General features: G+C 33.1%; 1 protein-coding gene across 1 annotated transcript in view; it reads right to left on the reverse strand.

Moving 5' to 3' along the window:
• LOC139494682 (protein psiR-like) overlaps positions 1-18,493 on the reverse strand; it is a 32,561-nt gene extending 14,068 nt beyond the window's left edge. Inside the window, exons 1-9 of the mRNA XM_071282853.1 lie at positions 18,445-18,493; positions 15,137-15,201; positions 13,690-13,766; positions 8,147-8,218; positions 6,870-6,969; positions 5,461-5,564; positions 4,187-4,258; positions 2,850-3,033; positions 2,269-2,354 (exon numbers count right to left, since the gene is read on the reverse strand). Coding sequence (XP_071138954.1) covers positions 2,269-2,354; positions 2,850-3,033; positions 4,187-4,258; positions 5,461-5,564; positions 6,870-6,969; positions 8,147-8,218; positions 13,690-13,766; positions 15,137-15,201; positions 18,445-18,449 — 765 coding nt within the window. The 5' untranslated portion in view covers positions 18,450-18,493. The remainder of the gene's footprint in view (positions 1-2,268; positions 2,355-2,849; positions 3,034-4,186; positions 4,259-5,460; positions 5,565-6,869; positions 6,970-8,146; positions 8,219-13,689; positions 13,767-15,136; positions 15,202-18,444) is intronic.
• Positions 18,494-18,529: the final 36 nt, after the last annotated feature.

An 18,529-nucleotide genomic window follows, 5' to 3' on the forward strand; every position in this document is an offset into this window, starting at 1 on the left:
TTGTCTCATAACACCCATTTATCTTTTCATTTTAGACTTAATAGCTCATAAAAGGTCCAAAATTAAGTGGATTCTTTATATTTTTTTCTTTTGATTTGACACCCAAATAACACCAATGCAAATATAAGATACAAGTCCGAGTCAGCCTTTTCCCACCATCTTTCAAAAACCAAATATCCTGTAAAGGAGCTCCATGAACTATCAATATTTTTAGCTTATTTTGATCCTTTAGAGACCGGTCAAATTTTTTAGGGGGTTGGGACCGGTGCAATTCATATTTCTTCCTTAACAAGATCTATGTCCTACCCTCTGAATATACTGAAAAAGTCTCTGCCCTATATGATATACTCTACAATAGTTAATGAACAATTTGTATAATCTTTTTTTTTCTGTCTTTTGACTGTTTTGTTTTCCTTAATTTCTAGTCGAAATGTTTTTTGTTAAATAAATTTCCTTATTTTTAAAGATGTATATGTTGTTTAATTCTACATTTTGTACCTTTATTTAATGATTTGCATTTTGTTAATTTGTACCACACTGATGGCAGTATATGATATCACTTATTAAAAGCTTCATCAATGTTCTCTTTGCATTTGTTTATTGTTGTTTGTTTTGTTTTTATTAATTTTATAGTGTTTTTTTTATTATTCATTTTTTATACATGTATATTTTTTTCTTAATGTCTAGACTTGAAATTGTATTTCCGTTGTTGTTTCTTGTTTGTTCCTCGAATAATCTTGTTTATTTTGTTGTAATTAAATTTGTATAGCCTGTTTTCTACATTCATACATATGCCATAAAAATATTGCTGTCCTATCTGTGCTAAAAACAAAAAAAAGTAGAAGTTCTATCAAAATTAAATAAAAAAGATATGTGTTCTACTGCGTTTTGCACCGGTACCAACCCCCCAATAAATATTGACCGGTCCCTTGCATATGCTATTCCAGCTTATAGTATAAATTTAAATTCTTTGGTTATTTAATTTCACCTTAAATACATCCTTAAATACAATCCAAATGATATGTAAATTTTGTATGCAGGTTTCTCTCAAAGGAATTGTAAACGAAGCATGGTCATATGAAAAGATTCCGTATTTTTAATCAATCCTACCAAATATCTACAACTGCGTTTATCATTCCATTTCTCTTACATATTATTTATAAAGGTAAATAAAAAAAAATATGGATGTCTCTTATCACTTATCTTACATTAAGGCATGTCCAATTATTCACCAATCGGAACACATTAATTCTCTGATCCCAAGAAGATGTTTACAATATTTTTTCTTTTCAATTTCGGTTGACCAACGATATTTGTCTATACTTATTAAATATTTGTACCAATTAACAATTCATGTAACTTATCTTTTTCCTGTAATCAAAAATGAATACTTTTCTTAGTATATGTTTCTGTATAATTTTTGATTTCTTGTTCTATTCATGGTATACTGGTAACCTAGTGTATTTCTACCAAATTCACATTTTTTAACTGTGTCATAAAGCAGGAGTTTTAGCTAGCAATTAAACCTGGTTCAACCCCCATCTTTCTTAAACTCTCCTGTAGTTACGAATATGACAACTGTTATGAAACAGTTGGTAGACGAAACGAGTGTCTGGCGGTAATACAAAATTCTAATACTGGTTTCTATGATCATGATTTATGAGTTTTGATGTTATATTTGTTATTCTCATCGGATTTTGTCTAATGCTAAGTCCGTTTCTGTGTATGTTACATTTTAATGTTGTGTCGTTGTTCTCCTCTTATATTTAATGCGTTTCCCTCAGTTTTAGTTTGTTACCCCAATTTTGTTTTTTTGTCCATAGATTGACGAGTTTTGAACAGCGGTATACTACTGTTGCCTTTATTTGAACATCGGTATACTACTGTTGCCTTTATTCTATAACGAGTTTATTCTATGTTTGTTTCCGTTTGATTTAGTTGCACTACAGTGTTCCTGTTGTTCCTGAGTTTTTCCTCTTATAGATGATGTGTTTCCCTCGGCTTTAATTTGTAACCCGGGTTTGTTTTCTTTCAATCGATTTATGACCTTTGAACATCGATATACCACTGTTGTGTTTATTATACAGTGAAACCTGACTAAACCAAATCCTGCTTAAACCGAAAACCTGTATAAACCAAACATGTTCTTAAACACCGTCATATCAAATTGTATGGATTGTGAGCCTGATAAAATCGAACATCGGCCAAAACCGAACAAAATCTTAAGTCCCGAAGAGGTTCGGTTTAGCCCGGGTTTACTGTACTTACCTCGTGTTCACCACAGTGTGTAAATTCTGTGCAGTCAGCTGGAGATGATATATCCTTACATGAGAAACAGGATGTTATATTTTTACCTGAAAATTATAATCAATAATAAATGGTATGTACACCAAATATTTTATTGCAAACCTTGGTGCCATTTCAGGAACACACTTGTTTATAGTTTGTTTCGTGAAGAAACTGTGAACAAATGCATTCTAAGATGTGTTGCCGAGCGTTTTGAAAATATTTAAAATTTAACGATCGACAGTGGAATAATACCGTAGTGCACGATAATTGGTGGTGAAACCTGTTTCTCTAATGATTTTTTGATGATATACAGACAATTATTGTCCTTCTTTTAGAATGATCTATCAAATGATGTGGTCTTTCTATGTGGCGTCATCTGTCATGGTCACCTTTTTCATAACGTCACAATAGGAATTTCAGATAAAAACAAGAAAATTTGCCGTCGCCATTGAATATTGACTAATGATATAAAACGAAACATAAGTCTATTAAATAAAAATAATCACAAAATCAGCAAAAGGATAAATTAATTAAGAATTAGAGAAACCTAAATTACGTACTATACGCCGGTTGTAAGTATGTAGGAGTCGTTTTCGGCATGACTGGTACCACATTCCATCCATGTGTTGTACTCGGTGTTTGTAGTGAGCCAATACTAGAACTTCCTGATGAACATTTATAGTTACAGAAGGGACCAGTACAGCACTTGTTACAAATATTAGGGTTCTGTATAGATGCGCATTCCTAAAAACATACAAACAAAAAACGAGCGGGAATTTCAAATGACATTATTATATAATAATGAAATTTAACAATAGTTAATTGAAATATTTTAATGGTAAATCTTAAAACAACTTATTTTTGCGGATAAATCATTTCTCATTGAGCCCTATCCACTGCAGCTGTTTGTTTACGGGATTTCTCTAGTTACCGTCGTAACAAAACTAAATCCTCTTCAGTAGATTTACTGTATTTCATTCCATAACTGCAGGCAACATTCAATGGAAAAGAAATTTCTTTTTCAGTGTATTCCACCTGATTTAAATGTTATAAATGAAACATTGCTGTCATCAACAAAATAAATTTTCAAAAGTAAGACTTAAAATGTGTCTGTACAGTTGTTTTCTCCAAACTTTATGAAAAAAATGAAATAAAGAAAAACACCCTTTTAAACACAGCAATCTTGGTGTCGGTAATACCTGTTTGTCACTTTTTAATACAAATTACATCATGCAGTTAAATCGTGTAGTCCCCCCTAAGGGTGACTAGGGGGTATACATATGGTCACTTAGTCTTCTTCCAACCGCAGTTAAACGCTCCCCAAAATGGGGGCGTCTGTTTGGCTAAGTTTGCAGCCACGTACGGTCAGAATGGAGAAGTTAAATTCGATGCCTCGTTTCAAACGAGTGCCACGCTCATTGCACGTTAAATAGTTATCAAAGGTACCAGGATTATAATTTAGTACGCCAGACGCGCGTTTCGTCTTCATAAGACTCATCAGTGACGCTCATATCAAAATATTTATAAAGCCAAACAAGTACAAACTTGAAGAGCATTGAGGGTCCAAAATTCCAAAAATGTTGTGCCAAATACGGCTAAGGTAATCTTTAAAAAAACATTGAAACAACTCTTTAAATAACGGTGCGTATGTGGCCTGTTGCAAGGCAAAAAAAATCCCTATTCATATCCTCATGTTCCAGTGGCAGTCCAAATTTCCCCGACCGTCATCCGGGATGGCCTCTATTAAAAGACCTGCAAATTGTATTTATTGTTAGCTCTCGTCCTGAACATGCATGAAATATTTTCCACTGAACCTTACAACCAACAATCAATGAATAAATCGCGAAGTTACACCTACAGATTTCTAATATTGTAAATTCGAAAAAAAAATACTCACTGAATCAGATTTACATCCAAATTGGAACAGTTGTTTTCCGTTAAAATCTCTTTTTTCTACTACACTGCATTTCTGTGAAAATATGCTATTGATAGTCATTCACGTAATGTTTACAAGTAAAAATACTTCAGAATGAATTGATGTTGGTTTTTTTTTTTTAAATTACACGCAAAGTAAAAACCCGAATAAAACAACTTTCAATTGTCATTTTTTCCCTACATTACTAATTAAGAAACTTATTTTTAATTCAAAAGAACCATTTTGTTTACATGGTTATAACAAACACGTTATTCATTTTTAAAGCTAAATTATTAACTAGATAAAAACTTTGTTCGTCATTATGCTTGGAATAATCATAGGTCAGCACAGCCTTATTTTTGCATTTTGCAGTTTAAAAAAAAGCTGTTAATACGTTTGTAGGACAGACATACTTGTACCGATCAGTGTGAGTTCTTACCGTAGCTGAAATATGACATTTAATCTTTTACTCTTTACTTTTGGCACATACATTCATATTTTGACTATGCTTACAAATTGCAGAATGATGATGATATCCTGAACATTTCATCAACTCCTTAATTGATCTTTGGTGTCATTTATTGTCCCATTTGAGCCGAAAGTAAACTTTTTCAACATGTAGTTAACACCTCTGTCCATAATGACAAAAACATAACTATAAATCGGTCGTTTCCTTTACGATTGGATTATAAATCCCCGAGGGTATGATCAGCTCAATAGTTAGCAATGACATGATTTATAACAAACCTTTCTAAAACTGTCCGTTTATCAATTTTAAAATTGTAGAGAATCTAATGTTTGAAATCTCTCAGACAACGTTCACCTTAGGGGGTAGACCTTGGTTCAGGGAGATAACTCTTTCAATCAGTTATGCGTTTGTAAAAGTCAAGTTTCGTCAATGAATTTTAAGCATTTACCTGAAACAGATTGGAAATAATATATGTATCCTAGAAGCTTAGAACATATTTATGAAAATGGCTGACACAAACGTACTGATGATTTTAAGAGTTATTTCCCTTAACCTAGGTCTACCTCCTTAATTCGGCTATATTTCAGCTTCTTTATTATTATAACTCAACTGTCACGGTTCTTACACATCATTGGCTTTCTAATATTCAACTTTGAGTGTTCCTGATGAAGGCAAACTAGAAAAGCGCATCGGACGCATAAAATTTAAAACATATTTCCCTTTTTTTTTTTAACTGTTTGAGGGAATTATCTAACATGTACTGACACATGCCAGCGCTAGGATTTACCTGTCCTACTGCACATAAGCCAACTTTATGACACAAATTATCAGCGGTAAACTTGCTGTCCCCACAACTTAAACATAGATGATTATAGTGGTCAGCGTTTATTCCTGCAATACAAAAAAGTTTTATCAAGATTCAAGGTTTTACACATAACCTAAGACATATACAGGTGAACAAGTGGACAATAGAATTACAAACATAAGATATTAGATAACTAACATTTATCAAAGGTACCAGCATTATAATAGAATAAGCCAGACTACTAAATATTGTGTCAAATATACGGCTAAGGTAATCTATGCTTGGGATAACAAAGTCCTTAGTTTTAAACAGGAAATTTATACAAATGACCATATAATTGATACTCATGTCAACACGTTTTGCCAAATACTGCTAATCTTATCTATTTCTGGGGTAAGAAAATCCTTAGTTAATCGAAAAATTCATACGTTTGAAACAGTAATTTTATAAAAATTACCATACTATTGATACTCATGTCAACACCGAAGTGCTGACTCCTGGGCTGCGGGGATAACAGCAGTGGCATCGATCCAGTGATGTGCGTTCCTATCCCTTGTTTATTCTCAAGTGGAGATCGCAAACATGTATCTCATGATAGAGGACAGTATTACTCTTCAATCCTTAGTCAGTTTTTGCTTACCCTGTTCATAACAAACTTTTGAAATTGCAAAAGTCGGAATCGTAAAATTGATCATATAGTGCAGTACACAGTATTATTACTTGATTTATTTCCCTTGTTGACAGGGCGGGGTTTAACTGGTTTGATAATCATATACTAGACCATCTAAAGATAGGTGTTTTGGGGTAAACTCACCAATGAAGTGTCCAGTGATTATATCGTAAATTCGTTTGATGACACTGATAGGTGATTATAAATCAATTATAATTATAACGACACTCATTCGTATCATGCACATCTTTAGATAGATTGTCCTTATTCAAATCAAAATGTAAGATCGATCAGTTAATATACATTACGCGTCACGGTACTTTTCTATCCCAAATTCATGTATTTGGTTTTGATGTTATATTGGTTATTCTCATCGGATTTTGTCTAATTCTTAGTCCGTTGCTGTGTGTGTTACATTTTAATGTTGTGTCGTTGTTCTCCTCTAATATTTAATGCGTTTCCCTCAGTTTTAGTTTGTTACCCCGATTTTGTTTTTTGTCCATAGATTTATGAGTTTTGAACAGCGGTATACTACTGTTGCCTTTATTTAATATAACGTGACATTTTAGTCAGCTTGAACTTTCCCTGTTCTTTACAACCTTTAGAATAACAGAAGTCTTAATCGCAACATTGATTACACAATACGGTTAACAGTATTACACTTACATTTTAGTCAGTTTTTACGTACCCTGTTTATTACAACCTTTGTAACTTTACTTACCCTGTTCATTACAACCTCTATAATTACAAAAGTCTGAATCACAACATTGATCACACGATACAGTATCACTTCTTCTACCCAGCGGTGTTGTTTGACATACCTGTATCAATTAGAATTTACGACATTAATTGGATATTCTAATGCAACATCGGATGTAACGTTCATTTTGATTGGATAATGTCATCAATTTTTACGCATCGCTAAAAACGTAATTTGTGACCATCAAATCACAAATTGATGCCGTTTGAGCCTTAAATACAATACAGTTATCTCCTAATTAACATATCCCACTATTGTGTGATTGTGCTATGATCATTTATCAATTATTGTGTTTCTGAAGTTTTGCTAATTATGTACTTTGTCTATAAAGTGTATGCCATTTTGTTTTTCTATGTTTAGATAGTTGTTTGTTTACATAGTGATTATACCAAAATGTTGACTGTTGTATCCTCTGTTAAACATTTTTACCGATGAGTTTGAGTTGTTGATTTTGATATTTAAGAAAGGGATTTCCGTTTTTTTAACTGCAAGACCTCCCATGGAAATGAAACCATATGTGTTGACAGAGAACGCGTTTCTTGCTTCAAACCAACGATAAAAATTGACTTATCGAGTAATAAACTTAAAAAGTATAACCTCAGGACAAAAACAAAATCTAAAAAAATCTTCTCTTCATTTTTTGAAACTTGTACTATCACATATACCAATTTATTGTGTCCCAGTTTCAAACAAGGTAAATTCTGCATAATTTATTGAAAGTGCCAATTTAACAAAGACTAATAGGGGAAACAATGGTGGTTTTACTTTTACTATTTAGATCAGACTTATTTTCGCAATTTTCACATCAGTTAATTACAGTTGCCACTCGATTGTCATATATGAATTTTTGTTTTTCAAATAATACTGATCGAGTCTTGTAGTGTTGTGTCGTTGTTCTCCTCTTATATTTAATGCGTTTCCCTCAGTTTTAGTTTGTTACCCCGATTTTGTTTTTTGTCCATGGATTTATGAGTTTGAACATCGGTATACTACAGTTGCCTTTATCTATATATCTTGAAAATTTGGTGGGGAATAATTCACTCTTTTCATACATTTAATATTGGTACCTTTTTCATAAGGATTTTATAATATTTCAAATAAGGTTTCTTAAACTTAAAAATAAAATTATGAAAAGAGATGTAGTGTTTTTTTACGTCACTACGAAGATAAAACCAGAGAATTCAGAATATCTGGCAAAAATTAAATACAATAGAAGTAAAATCCTGAAGATACGATACCTGTCTGTCTCTACATCCTTGGTTAAAATATGGAACTCCGTCATCAGCTATAATTTTCTCTATATAGCACTCCTAAAAAAAGACAAATCAGCCTATTTATCCGATAATCTCTCTCTATGCAATATTTATCAAAGATAATGAATGTCATTGGTTGAATTTTCTTAGTTTGAGAATGATTTTAACCAGTCAAAATGTTTTGGTTTACGTTTATTCAAATACAAAACGTTGCTTCATTCTAAAATAGTAACTTGGTAGTGACGGCATACCAACGGTGAAAATAATACAATTCTAGATTTCCATATTTTGAAAGAAGTAATTTATGAAAAAAACGTTTATGCCGTCATAGTCATATGACACTTTGAAAAATATGTCTATAATCTGATAGATTAACACTTTCTGTTAATTAGAAGACGTGTTACATCCAACATTAAACTTGACAGGACTTGATTTGACCTTGTTGCTCAGTCTTAAGTTTTCTATGTTTTATTTTATACATTGCTGTTTTTATTTTGCTGGGTTTCTTTCTATGGTGCTGTCAGTTTCATCGACTTGTGAGTTTGAATATCCCTTTGGTTACTGTCGCCTCTATTTAATAAAAGTGGTAGGTTATACACCAATAGATATCAGTAATTTTATATGTTATATTAAATATAGGGGTCTGGATTGGGTCCTTCAATATCGTTTTTAATTTTCATGTTGTTTTTCTCTATTCTCTATATGTTTTGCCCCAAAGGGGCCATGTGAGCTTATGTCATCGCTTGGCGTCCGTCGTCGTCCGTCGTCTGTCGTCGTCTGTTGTCGTCGTCTGTCGTCAGTAGTCGTCTGTCGTCGTAAATAAAGGCAACAATAGTATACCACTGTTCGAAATTCATAAATCGATTGAGAAAAAAGAAATCCGGGTTACATACCATAACCGAGGGAAACACATCAAATAAAAGAGGAGCCCCAAGACACAACAGAAACACAACGCTAGAATGTTACACACACAGAAATGAACTATAATATAACAATGGCTTGGTACAGGACATTTAACGAAAAAAAAGATGGGTTGAACCTGTTTTTTGGGCTAGCCAAACCTCACGCTTTTATAGCAATGTTAAATATAACATTAAAATGACAACATTATATGACAGGACTACAATACAAATAAATGGAAGAACATATAGGACAGAGACACACATAAATAGTAGCTAGCAAAAGGTACCAGGTTTATACCCTAATACGCCAGACGCGCGTTTCGTCTACACAAGTCTAACCAGTGACGCTCAGATCTTAAAAGTTCGAAAACCAAAACAAGTACAAAGTTGAAGAGCATTGTTGACCAAAAGTTTCAAAAAAATTGCGCCTAATACGGCATAGGTTTTATGCCTTGGATAAGAACATCCTTATTATTTAGAATAATTTATACTTTTGCAAACAGTAAATTTAAAAAAAAAAATGACTATATAATAGATATAAATGATATCACCGAAGTGGTGACTAACTTAGTACAGAAAAGAAAAAAATAAATAAATAAATAAATAAACCAGCACAATAAAAGTCACAGCCGAGTTAGCCGAAGAGATCGACAATGATGAAAATTACAATACTAATTAATATAAATTGTGGTAGTTATTAGATGATTAATTGTACAGTATTATCTAGATATGTTGGTGTTTTTCTAAATTAAATCGTAAACCAAACATATCGTATAAATTTAGTTGACCCAAACTTAAATCTAATAAATGAACTGGGTTATTAATTATATTTACCATAACACACGAATACAACTGAAAAAATAGGATTTACAACTACAACCGATAAGACATTTGACAAAAATCGATGAGAATAACAAATATAACATCAAAACTAAATACATGAATTTTGGATAGAAAAGTACCGTGACACGTCTTATAGCAATGCGAAATCACACTCAGCAAAACAGTCACATTCGGGAATAATGTCACGTTCGAATAAAAAGATCAGAAGACTTAATGACAAACCACAGTCTAACACATTGTAAAAATGTCCTTAGTTAGTTTGGACAAAGACACATCGTATGGATCAACCAATTCGTGATGGTGTCCGTAAAATTTACGGTTTGTCATTTTTAATCTGTCCTCCTCATAACTTTGTTGGAGCAGTTTCTGCGTTAGGAGCACACTCCTGCATATGAAGTCCGTATCGTGTGAACATGCACGAGCATAACGTATCAACTGAGATATGTAGACACCATACGAAGGGGCAGAGGATGTGTTACTGCTGAGAAATTGGAAATTGATAATTGGGAAGTTGAAATCGTCCCGTTTATCACAGACCTTCGTGTGAAGTCGTCCATCTGTGTCAATATTGAGGAAAAGATTAAGGTATGAAGCAGTCCTTCTAGTATCAGTAGTATTCTTAATTTCAAGTTCACTTGGATATATGAGATGCAAGTATTGGCTGAAATATGGGTTATTCAGTAATAGGACATCATGAATATATCGGAAAGTGAAATTAAAGAATTTCGCAAGGTGTTTTTCTGTTTGTCTTTTAGAAGGGTTGAATGAATTCTGCTTCCTACGAGTACAAAAACAAATAGGCTAGTAGTGTTGCACAATTAGTACCCATTTAAATACCGATTGTCTGTAGTATCAGTAAACGATTCAAAATATGTTCTCCTCTGAAACTTCTAGGTCAAATACCTTCAAACTTTAACTAAATGTTCCTTAGGGTATTTAGCTTAATCATAAACTGAATCCGCAGTTTTGATCCATTGAAAAACATGGTTGCCATGGCTAATAATAGAACATATGGGTTAAGTTCAGTTTTTCGCTTATATCTTAAAAAAACCACTAAAGCTTTTAGAGCAAATCTGACATGAAGTAAGTTTGTTTAATTGATCAAGATCTATCAACCCTGAAATTTTCAGACGAATGGAACAACCCATTGTTGGGTTGCTGCCACTAAATTGGTACTTTTAAGGGAATTTTTCGTAAACGATTTCAAAAATCTTCTCCACTGAAACTACTGGGCCAAAAACCTACATACTTAACTTAATGTCCCTTAGGATATCTAGTTTATAAATATATCTGAAGTTTTGATCCATCGACAAACATGGCCGCCATGGCTAAAAATAGAACATAGGGGTCAAATACAGGTTTTGTCTTAAATCTCAAAAATTATAGCTTTTAGAACAAATCTGGAGTAAAATTGTTCAATTAGTCAAAATTTATCAGCCTTGAAATTTTCAGGCGAATCGAACAACCCATTGTTGGGTTGCTGCCACTAAATTGGTAGTTTTAAGGAAATTTCGCAATGTTTTGTTATCATCTTGATTATCATTATAGATAGATATAAACTAAAAACAGCAATAATATTCAGCAAAGTAAGATCTACACACACGTTAATATGACCAAAATTGTCAAGTGATCCCTTAAAAGGATTTATTGCCCTTTAAGGACAATTCTACACAAGTTGTTTATGTTTTCTTCTCAAATGAATCTAGTATAAAAGAGGGACGAAAGATACTAAAGGGACAGTCAAATTCATAAATCTAAAACAAACTGACAACGCCATGGCTAAAAATGAAAAAGACAAACAAACAACAGCACACACGACACAACATAGAAAAATTAAGAATAAACAACACGAACCCCACCAAAAAAAACTAGGGGTGATCTAAGGTGCTCCGGAAGGGTAGGCAGATCCTGCTCTACATGTGGCACCCGTCGTGTTGCGTATGTGATAGCAAATCCGGTAAATAGTCTAATTCGGTAGGTCACATTCAGGAAAGGGAAGGGGATTGTAGTTACGACGTAAGGAACATATCCGATATCATTTGTGATACGGTTATTCCATAACGGTCAACCAACTCGTGATGGCGTCCGTAAAATTTACGAAGGGATGATTTCAACTTCACCATTTGGAACTCTTGGTTTAATAGCTTCCTTGTGAGCAGCAACCCTCTATCAAGAAAATCATGATAGGAAATGCAAGCACGGAAATATCGTATCAATTGGGAGATATATACCCCGTATGCAGGTGCTGCTGGAATGTTGCTACTAAGAAATGGAAAGTTCACAATTGGAAAGATGAAATCGTCTCTTTTGTCGTAAAGTTTTGTTTTCAACCGACCCTCATTGCCAATTTCTAGATGTAAGTCAAGATATGAGGCCGACTTAACTGTATCTGTAGTATCCTTTATCTCTAGCTCGATTGGATAGATGCGTTCCACTTAGTCACCAAATTTTGAATTATTTAGTGAAAGAACATCATCTATATAGCGAAAAGTAGAGTTAAAGGATAGTGCTAACTTCTTATCTTTCTTCCTAAGAAGTTCCTGTATGAAGTCAGCCTCATAATAATAAAGAAACAAGTCGGCAAGTAGAGGGGCACAGTTTGTTCCCATTGGAATGCCGACAGTCTGTTGAAAAACACGTCCTCCGAACGTAACAAATATGTTGTCAATCAAGAAATCAAGCATCTTGATAATATCAATTTCAGAGAATTTTTTGTTCGAATCAGAGTGATCCTTTACACAGTAGGATTTATCCCTCCCTAAGACAAGATACTTGTATCTACGTTGGCCATTCTTTTTTACGAAGCAAAGCAATACCAACTCTTTCAATTTGTCTTTTAGTTTGGAATGTGGAATACTCGTGTACAGAGTAGAAAAGTCAAATGTTTTAATACTGTTACAAGATGAAAGAGAGTTAGATTGTATGTACTCTAAAAGATCTTTGGAATTTTTAAGTATCCACATCTGATTCACGCCCCCTCTAGAATAGGCAGTTTCACAATAACTTTGAAGCCCGTCTTTGATTGATGATAAAATAGATGTTAATCATTTAGAAAGAGGTTTCGTGGAGCACTTGGAAGACCCAGCAATATACCGTTGTTTGTAAGGACACTTATGTAGTTTAGGTATCCAATACAGTGATGACAGATCCAGTTCTTCATCTTTGGTTGAAATTCCAAAGGAACACAGAACAGACCTATGATTATCCAGGATTTCCTCTTTGGTAAGTGTCGTGAGGGTATATGTTGAGTTTCCAAGTGAATTGTCAATACCTAATTCGTTTATCAAGCAGTTAATATAAATGTTGTATTTTATTTCCTTTTACGTCAAGAAACATAGACACTATGTTTAAAATGGAACATATGGGTAAAATGCATTTATTTGGTTTTGAAGAAAATATGACAGATACAATAAACATTTAAATGAAATTTTTAAGCCACTCATTAATATATATTGAAAAGCAAAAATAACCAAGATGTAAGATTTCAAGATGTAAGCAAAAAAATAACAGGTGAGCGATTCAGTCTCCTTAAAGCCTCTTTTTCTCTATTCTTTATATGTTTTGCCCATTTTTTCTTTTCTTTATAATTAAGTTCTCCACCATTTTGTCTTTATCTTTTCACCTATTTTAAAAAAAAATGCCTTTATTCTGAACTTTTCCCCAGTATTCCATATTCTTCAAACCCCAACCAGACCTTCTTAATTGCGTGTACATTCTGAACTTTTCCCCAGTATTCCCTATTCTTCAAACCCCAACCAGACCTTCTTAATTGCGTGTACCTACCTCGTGTGTACCACAAGTTATCACTCTGGTACAAGAAGCTAAATTGGAGTTGTCCTGGCAATTAAAACAATATCTGTCTTGAAAAAACAAAGTGAGGCTAGTTTTACAAATTATTACATTAAGTTCACCTTAATAGTTACATACAAGAAGAAGGTATCGGTATATACAGGGATTTAATTGGTGAGGATACCAGTTGTAGGGATGGGTGTTTTTTTTGTTACAAGGGTCAATTAAAATTAACATAAATTTAAATGAAAAATTACATCATTAACGGTTAAAGTTACATTTTATTATAGATATGTCGGGACCTTTATAACCGACCATTTGGTATGTTTTTTCTCATTGTTGGAGGATGCACGAAAGCCTATCATTGCTTATAAATTGCAAGGACTCTTCATATATTTGAGTCTTTTTCTGCTTTTCTATTTCTTGTACTTGAAAAAGGAATCAGTCATAACTACTTTATAATGCATAAATTTTCTTCTTTCTGGAAAACTGGACACAGATATATTAATTCCACGTAGCTAAATGCCAAGTTTGAGAAGAATGCAAATGAGTGCTTTGTAAGAAATACGTATGCCGTGTCTTCTGTCTATTCACACGTATTTAAACTACATATCCCATCTCTTGCCACTTGCAATGGTTGGGATGACAAGGGTCAATAAAAACATAAGGTAAATGCATAATGAAATCATTTGTGGTTAAGTGTACATGTTATAAAGTGGTTATTATAGATATGTCGGAATATTTATAGCCAATCGTATGGTATGGGGTTTTCTCATTGGGGAAGGCCGTACGGTTGCCTATAATTGCTTACATCCACATCATGTAAACTTTGGTGAACAGTTTCTATAGCGACCTAATTACTTTTTGACCGCCTGTGTTTTAACTGTGAATAACATAAAGTTCAAAATGTTCTTATCAGGTATCACAGATCAAATTGTATTCGTTCATTGTGTTTTAATTTGCATTTTTTGATTGAGTTAAGCCTTCCAATTAATATTTTATAGTGTGTCTTTCTATGTTGTGATGTTATACTATTGTTTCAGAAAAGGGAGAAGGTTTGGTACCATTAAAACCGGTTTAATCCCGCTGCAAATATTTGCACCTGTCCTAAGTCTGGAATCTGATAAACAGTGGTTGTCGTCTGTTTATGTAGTTAATACGTGTTTCTCGTTTCTCGTTTTTATATAGATTAGACCGTTGGTTTTCCCGTTTGAATGGTTTTACACCAGTAATTTCTGGGTCCCTTTATATCTTGCTGTTCGATGTGAGCCAAGGCTCCATGTTGAAGGCCGTACATTGACCTATAATGGTTTACTTTTATAAATTGTGACCTGAATGGAGGAGAGTTGTCTCATTGGCATTCATACCACATCTTCCTATATATACATTGTACCATAATTAAGGTAATAATAGTTATACTGATTTCAACGGAATATCTCACCTGAATATGCATACGAAAAGAAAACAATGTTGATGAATATAATCCGTGAGACTTCACTATTCTTCCTGCAAAAGATTAAATTTGATTTGAAAAAAAAAGTTTGGAAAGAAATGAGTATTGATTAACATTAAGTTTGTGTAAAAAATGTTCCTTGGTTTAAACTTTGTGGTGCTGTTTCAATTAAGGAATTACTATAAAAAAAATGAATAACATAAAAAAAATGTAGTGTATACTGAATAACCTGCACAGCGATAACCCGTGTGTGTCTCTTAAACGACGTGTATGCATGTGTCATTTCATTTTTGTAAATATTTATATGTAGAAAAATATATCAAATGAGTTTTGCGGCTCGATGTCACCGGTTTGAGAGAAGTATATGTAGACTTGTAGTCTGTTGTTATTTATGTATTATTGCCATTTTGTTTATTTTCCTTTGTAACATCTTCTGCCATCGGACTCGGACTCCTCTTCAACTGAATTTTAATGTGCGTATTGTTATGCGTTTAGTTTTCTATATTGATAAAAGGGTTGAGATCTCAAAAACATGTTTAAACCGTTGATTTTCCCGTTTGAATGGTTTTACACTAGTAATTTTGGGCCCCTTTATAGCTTGTTGTTTGGCTCCGTGTTAAAGGCCGTACATTTACCTATAATGGTTTACTTTTATAAATTATTATTTGGATGGAGAGTTGTCTCATTGGTACACTCATACCACATCTTCCTATATCTATCAACCCCGCCGCATTTTTGCGCCTGTCACAAGTCAGGAGCCTCTGGCCTTTGTTAGTCTTGTATTATTTTTAATTCTAGTTTTTTGTGTATAATTTGGAGTTTAGTATGACGTCCAATATCGTACATTTGTTTAGGGACCAGCTGAAGGACTCCGGGTGCGGGAATTTCTCGCTACATTGAAGACCTATTGGTGACCTTCTGCTGTTGTCTGTTCTATGGTCGGGTTGTTGTCTCTTTGACACATTCCCCATTTCCATTCTCAATTGTATTGACATCAGTACAGATTATGTCAAAGTTTTCATTTAAGGCGTACATACGGGGCGCCGAATGGGACTCTTGTGGTTTTGTACTCAAAATTCAATTTTGTACGGACAAAAGTGACTTTTGTTCAACAAAAATAAGTTCAGTTTAACAAAATTTGTATCATACTACAAATTTAAAATTTTGTCATACAAAATTATCTATCAGCGGACAAAAGTCACTTTTGTCATGACAAAATTCATTTTTGTTACACAGACTTGAATTTTGTTACCTAATTTGAAAATTGGGCGACAAAAGTCAATTTTGTATTCAAATTAGTTTAGTTTGGTTTCTGTGAACTAATTTGCATACAAAATCGACTTTTGTTACACAAAATTGACAAAAATGAATTTTGTCTCAACAAAAATGACAAAGTGAATTTTGTCTCAACAAAATTGACAAAATTGAATTTTGTCTCAACAAAATTGAATTTTGTCTCAACAAAATTGACAAAATTGACTTTTGTCTCAACAAAATTGACTTTTGTCTCAACAAAATTGACTTTTGTCTCAACAAAATTGACAAAATTGACTTTTGTCTCAACAAAATTGACAAAATTGACTTTTGTCTCAACAAAATTGACAAAATTGAATTTTGTCTCAACAAAATTGATTTTTGTCTCACGAAAGTCAATTTTGTCTCACGAAAGTCAATTTTGTCTCACGAAAGTCAATTTTGTCTCATAAAAGTCAATTTTGTTGTTACAAAATTGAATTTTGTCGTTACAAAATTGAATTTTGTCGTCACAAAAATGAATTTTGTCGTCACAAAATTGACTTTTGTCTCAACAAAATTGACAAAATTGACTTTTGTCTCAACAAAATTAACAAAATTGACTTTTGTCTCAACAAAATTAACAAAATTGACTTTTGTCTCAACAAAATTAACAAAATTGACTTTTGTCTCAACAAAATTGAATTTTGTCTCAACAAAATTGACAGAATTGACTTTTGTCTCAACAAAATTAACAAAATTGACTTTTGTCTCAACAAAATTGACAAAATTGAATTTTGTCTCACAAAATTGAATTTTGTCTCACAAAATTGAATTTTGTCTCACAAAATTGAATTTTGTCTCACAAAAGTCAATTTTGTCTCACAAAAGTCAATTTTGTCTCACAAAAGTCAATTTTGTCTCACAAAAGTCAATTTTGTCTCACAAAAGTCAATTTTGTCTCACAAAATTGAATCTTACCTCACACAATTGACTTTTGTGATTTAATTTCCATATCAGGTAACAAAAGTCAATTTTGTATGCAAATATCTTATATACTTGTATTTGCATACCTTTTAGACAAAATTGACTTTTGTCATGACAAATATGAATTTTGTCTACAAAAATGAATTTTGTCATGACAAAAATGAATTTTGTCTACACAAATGAATTTTGTCATCACAAAATTGAAGTTCTCACAAAACAAGTCTGTAGCACATAGTTTTGTAAGACAAAAATGATTTTGTTATGACAGAATTGAATTTTGTACAAAACCACAAGAGTCCCATTCGGCGCCCCGTAGTACGGTGTCCCCGCCTCCCTTTTTTATAGGAAACATTTGGTTGATCATATAGGCAATCACTGAGTCATGCCCTTCAGGCAGTCAGTGTGTCCCCTTGTGAAAATTTCTGAATCCGCCATTGTTTCTCACAAGGCAAAGCAAGAGCAGATGTTCATAAGTTAATAAATTTGACCGCCGAGTGCCGGTTTAATTTTTGTGTTATGGCATTGGCGGATCCAGGGGAAGGGTTCCGTTGGTTGGAATCCCCCCCCCCCCCCCTACACACACACACAATTTCTTAGAATTCACCTTTTTTTGTCCTGTGCTGGAAACCCCCCTTTTTTTTAAATGGCTAGACCCGCCCCTGTGTGGGTTGCTGTTTCATTGACAACATTGACGAGTATCAAATTCACCTGTTTTATTTGTGCAGAGACATATATACGTCTCTGATATGTGTTATTGAAAAATAAGGATTGACTGTAGAAACTTCGTAGGTCTCGCAATGAATAAAATAAATATACTCTGAACAAGGAATAACATTTAAAATGCACTGTTTACCCTCTGTCTAATCAATGGTAAACGTACGAATTTTAGTATTCATGCATGTATCCAATTCGTCGGAATGCATTCCAAATAATTTCTCTTAAAATAATACACGCGCAATATGAAACACGTTAAGTATAAGAAGTAAAAAATGTTTGTTAAGGAAAATAAATATTAATATATAAGTAAATAAGTAAAAAAAAATACTTATTATTATTATTATTAATGTAAGACCTACCACATTATGTACGTCTGTTATGTATTCCAAGTTGATAAGAAAGGGTCATTTAGAACATTAGGTCATAAGCCACTATAGGAAATAA

The sequence above is a fragment of the Mytilus edulis genome, chromosome 11, assembly GCF_963676685.1.
Source record: "Mytilus edulis chromosome 11, xbMytEdul2.2, whole genome shotgun sequence".
Classification (NCBI taxonomy): domain Eukaryota; kingdom Metazoa; phylum Mollusca; class Bivalvia; order Mytilida; family Mytilidae; genus Mytilus; species Mytilus edulis.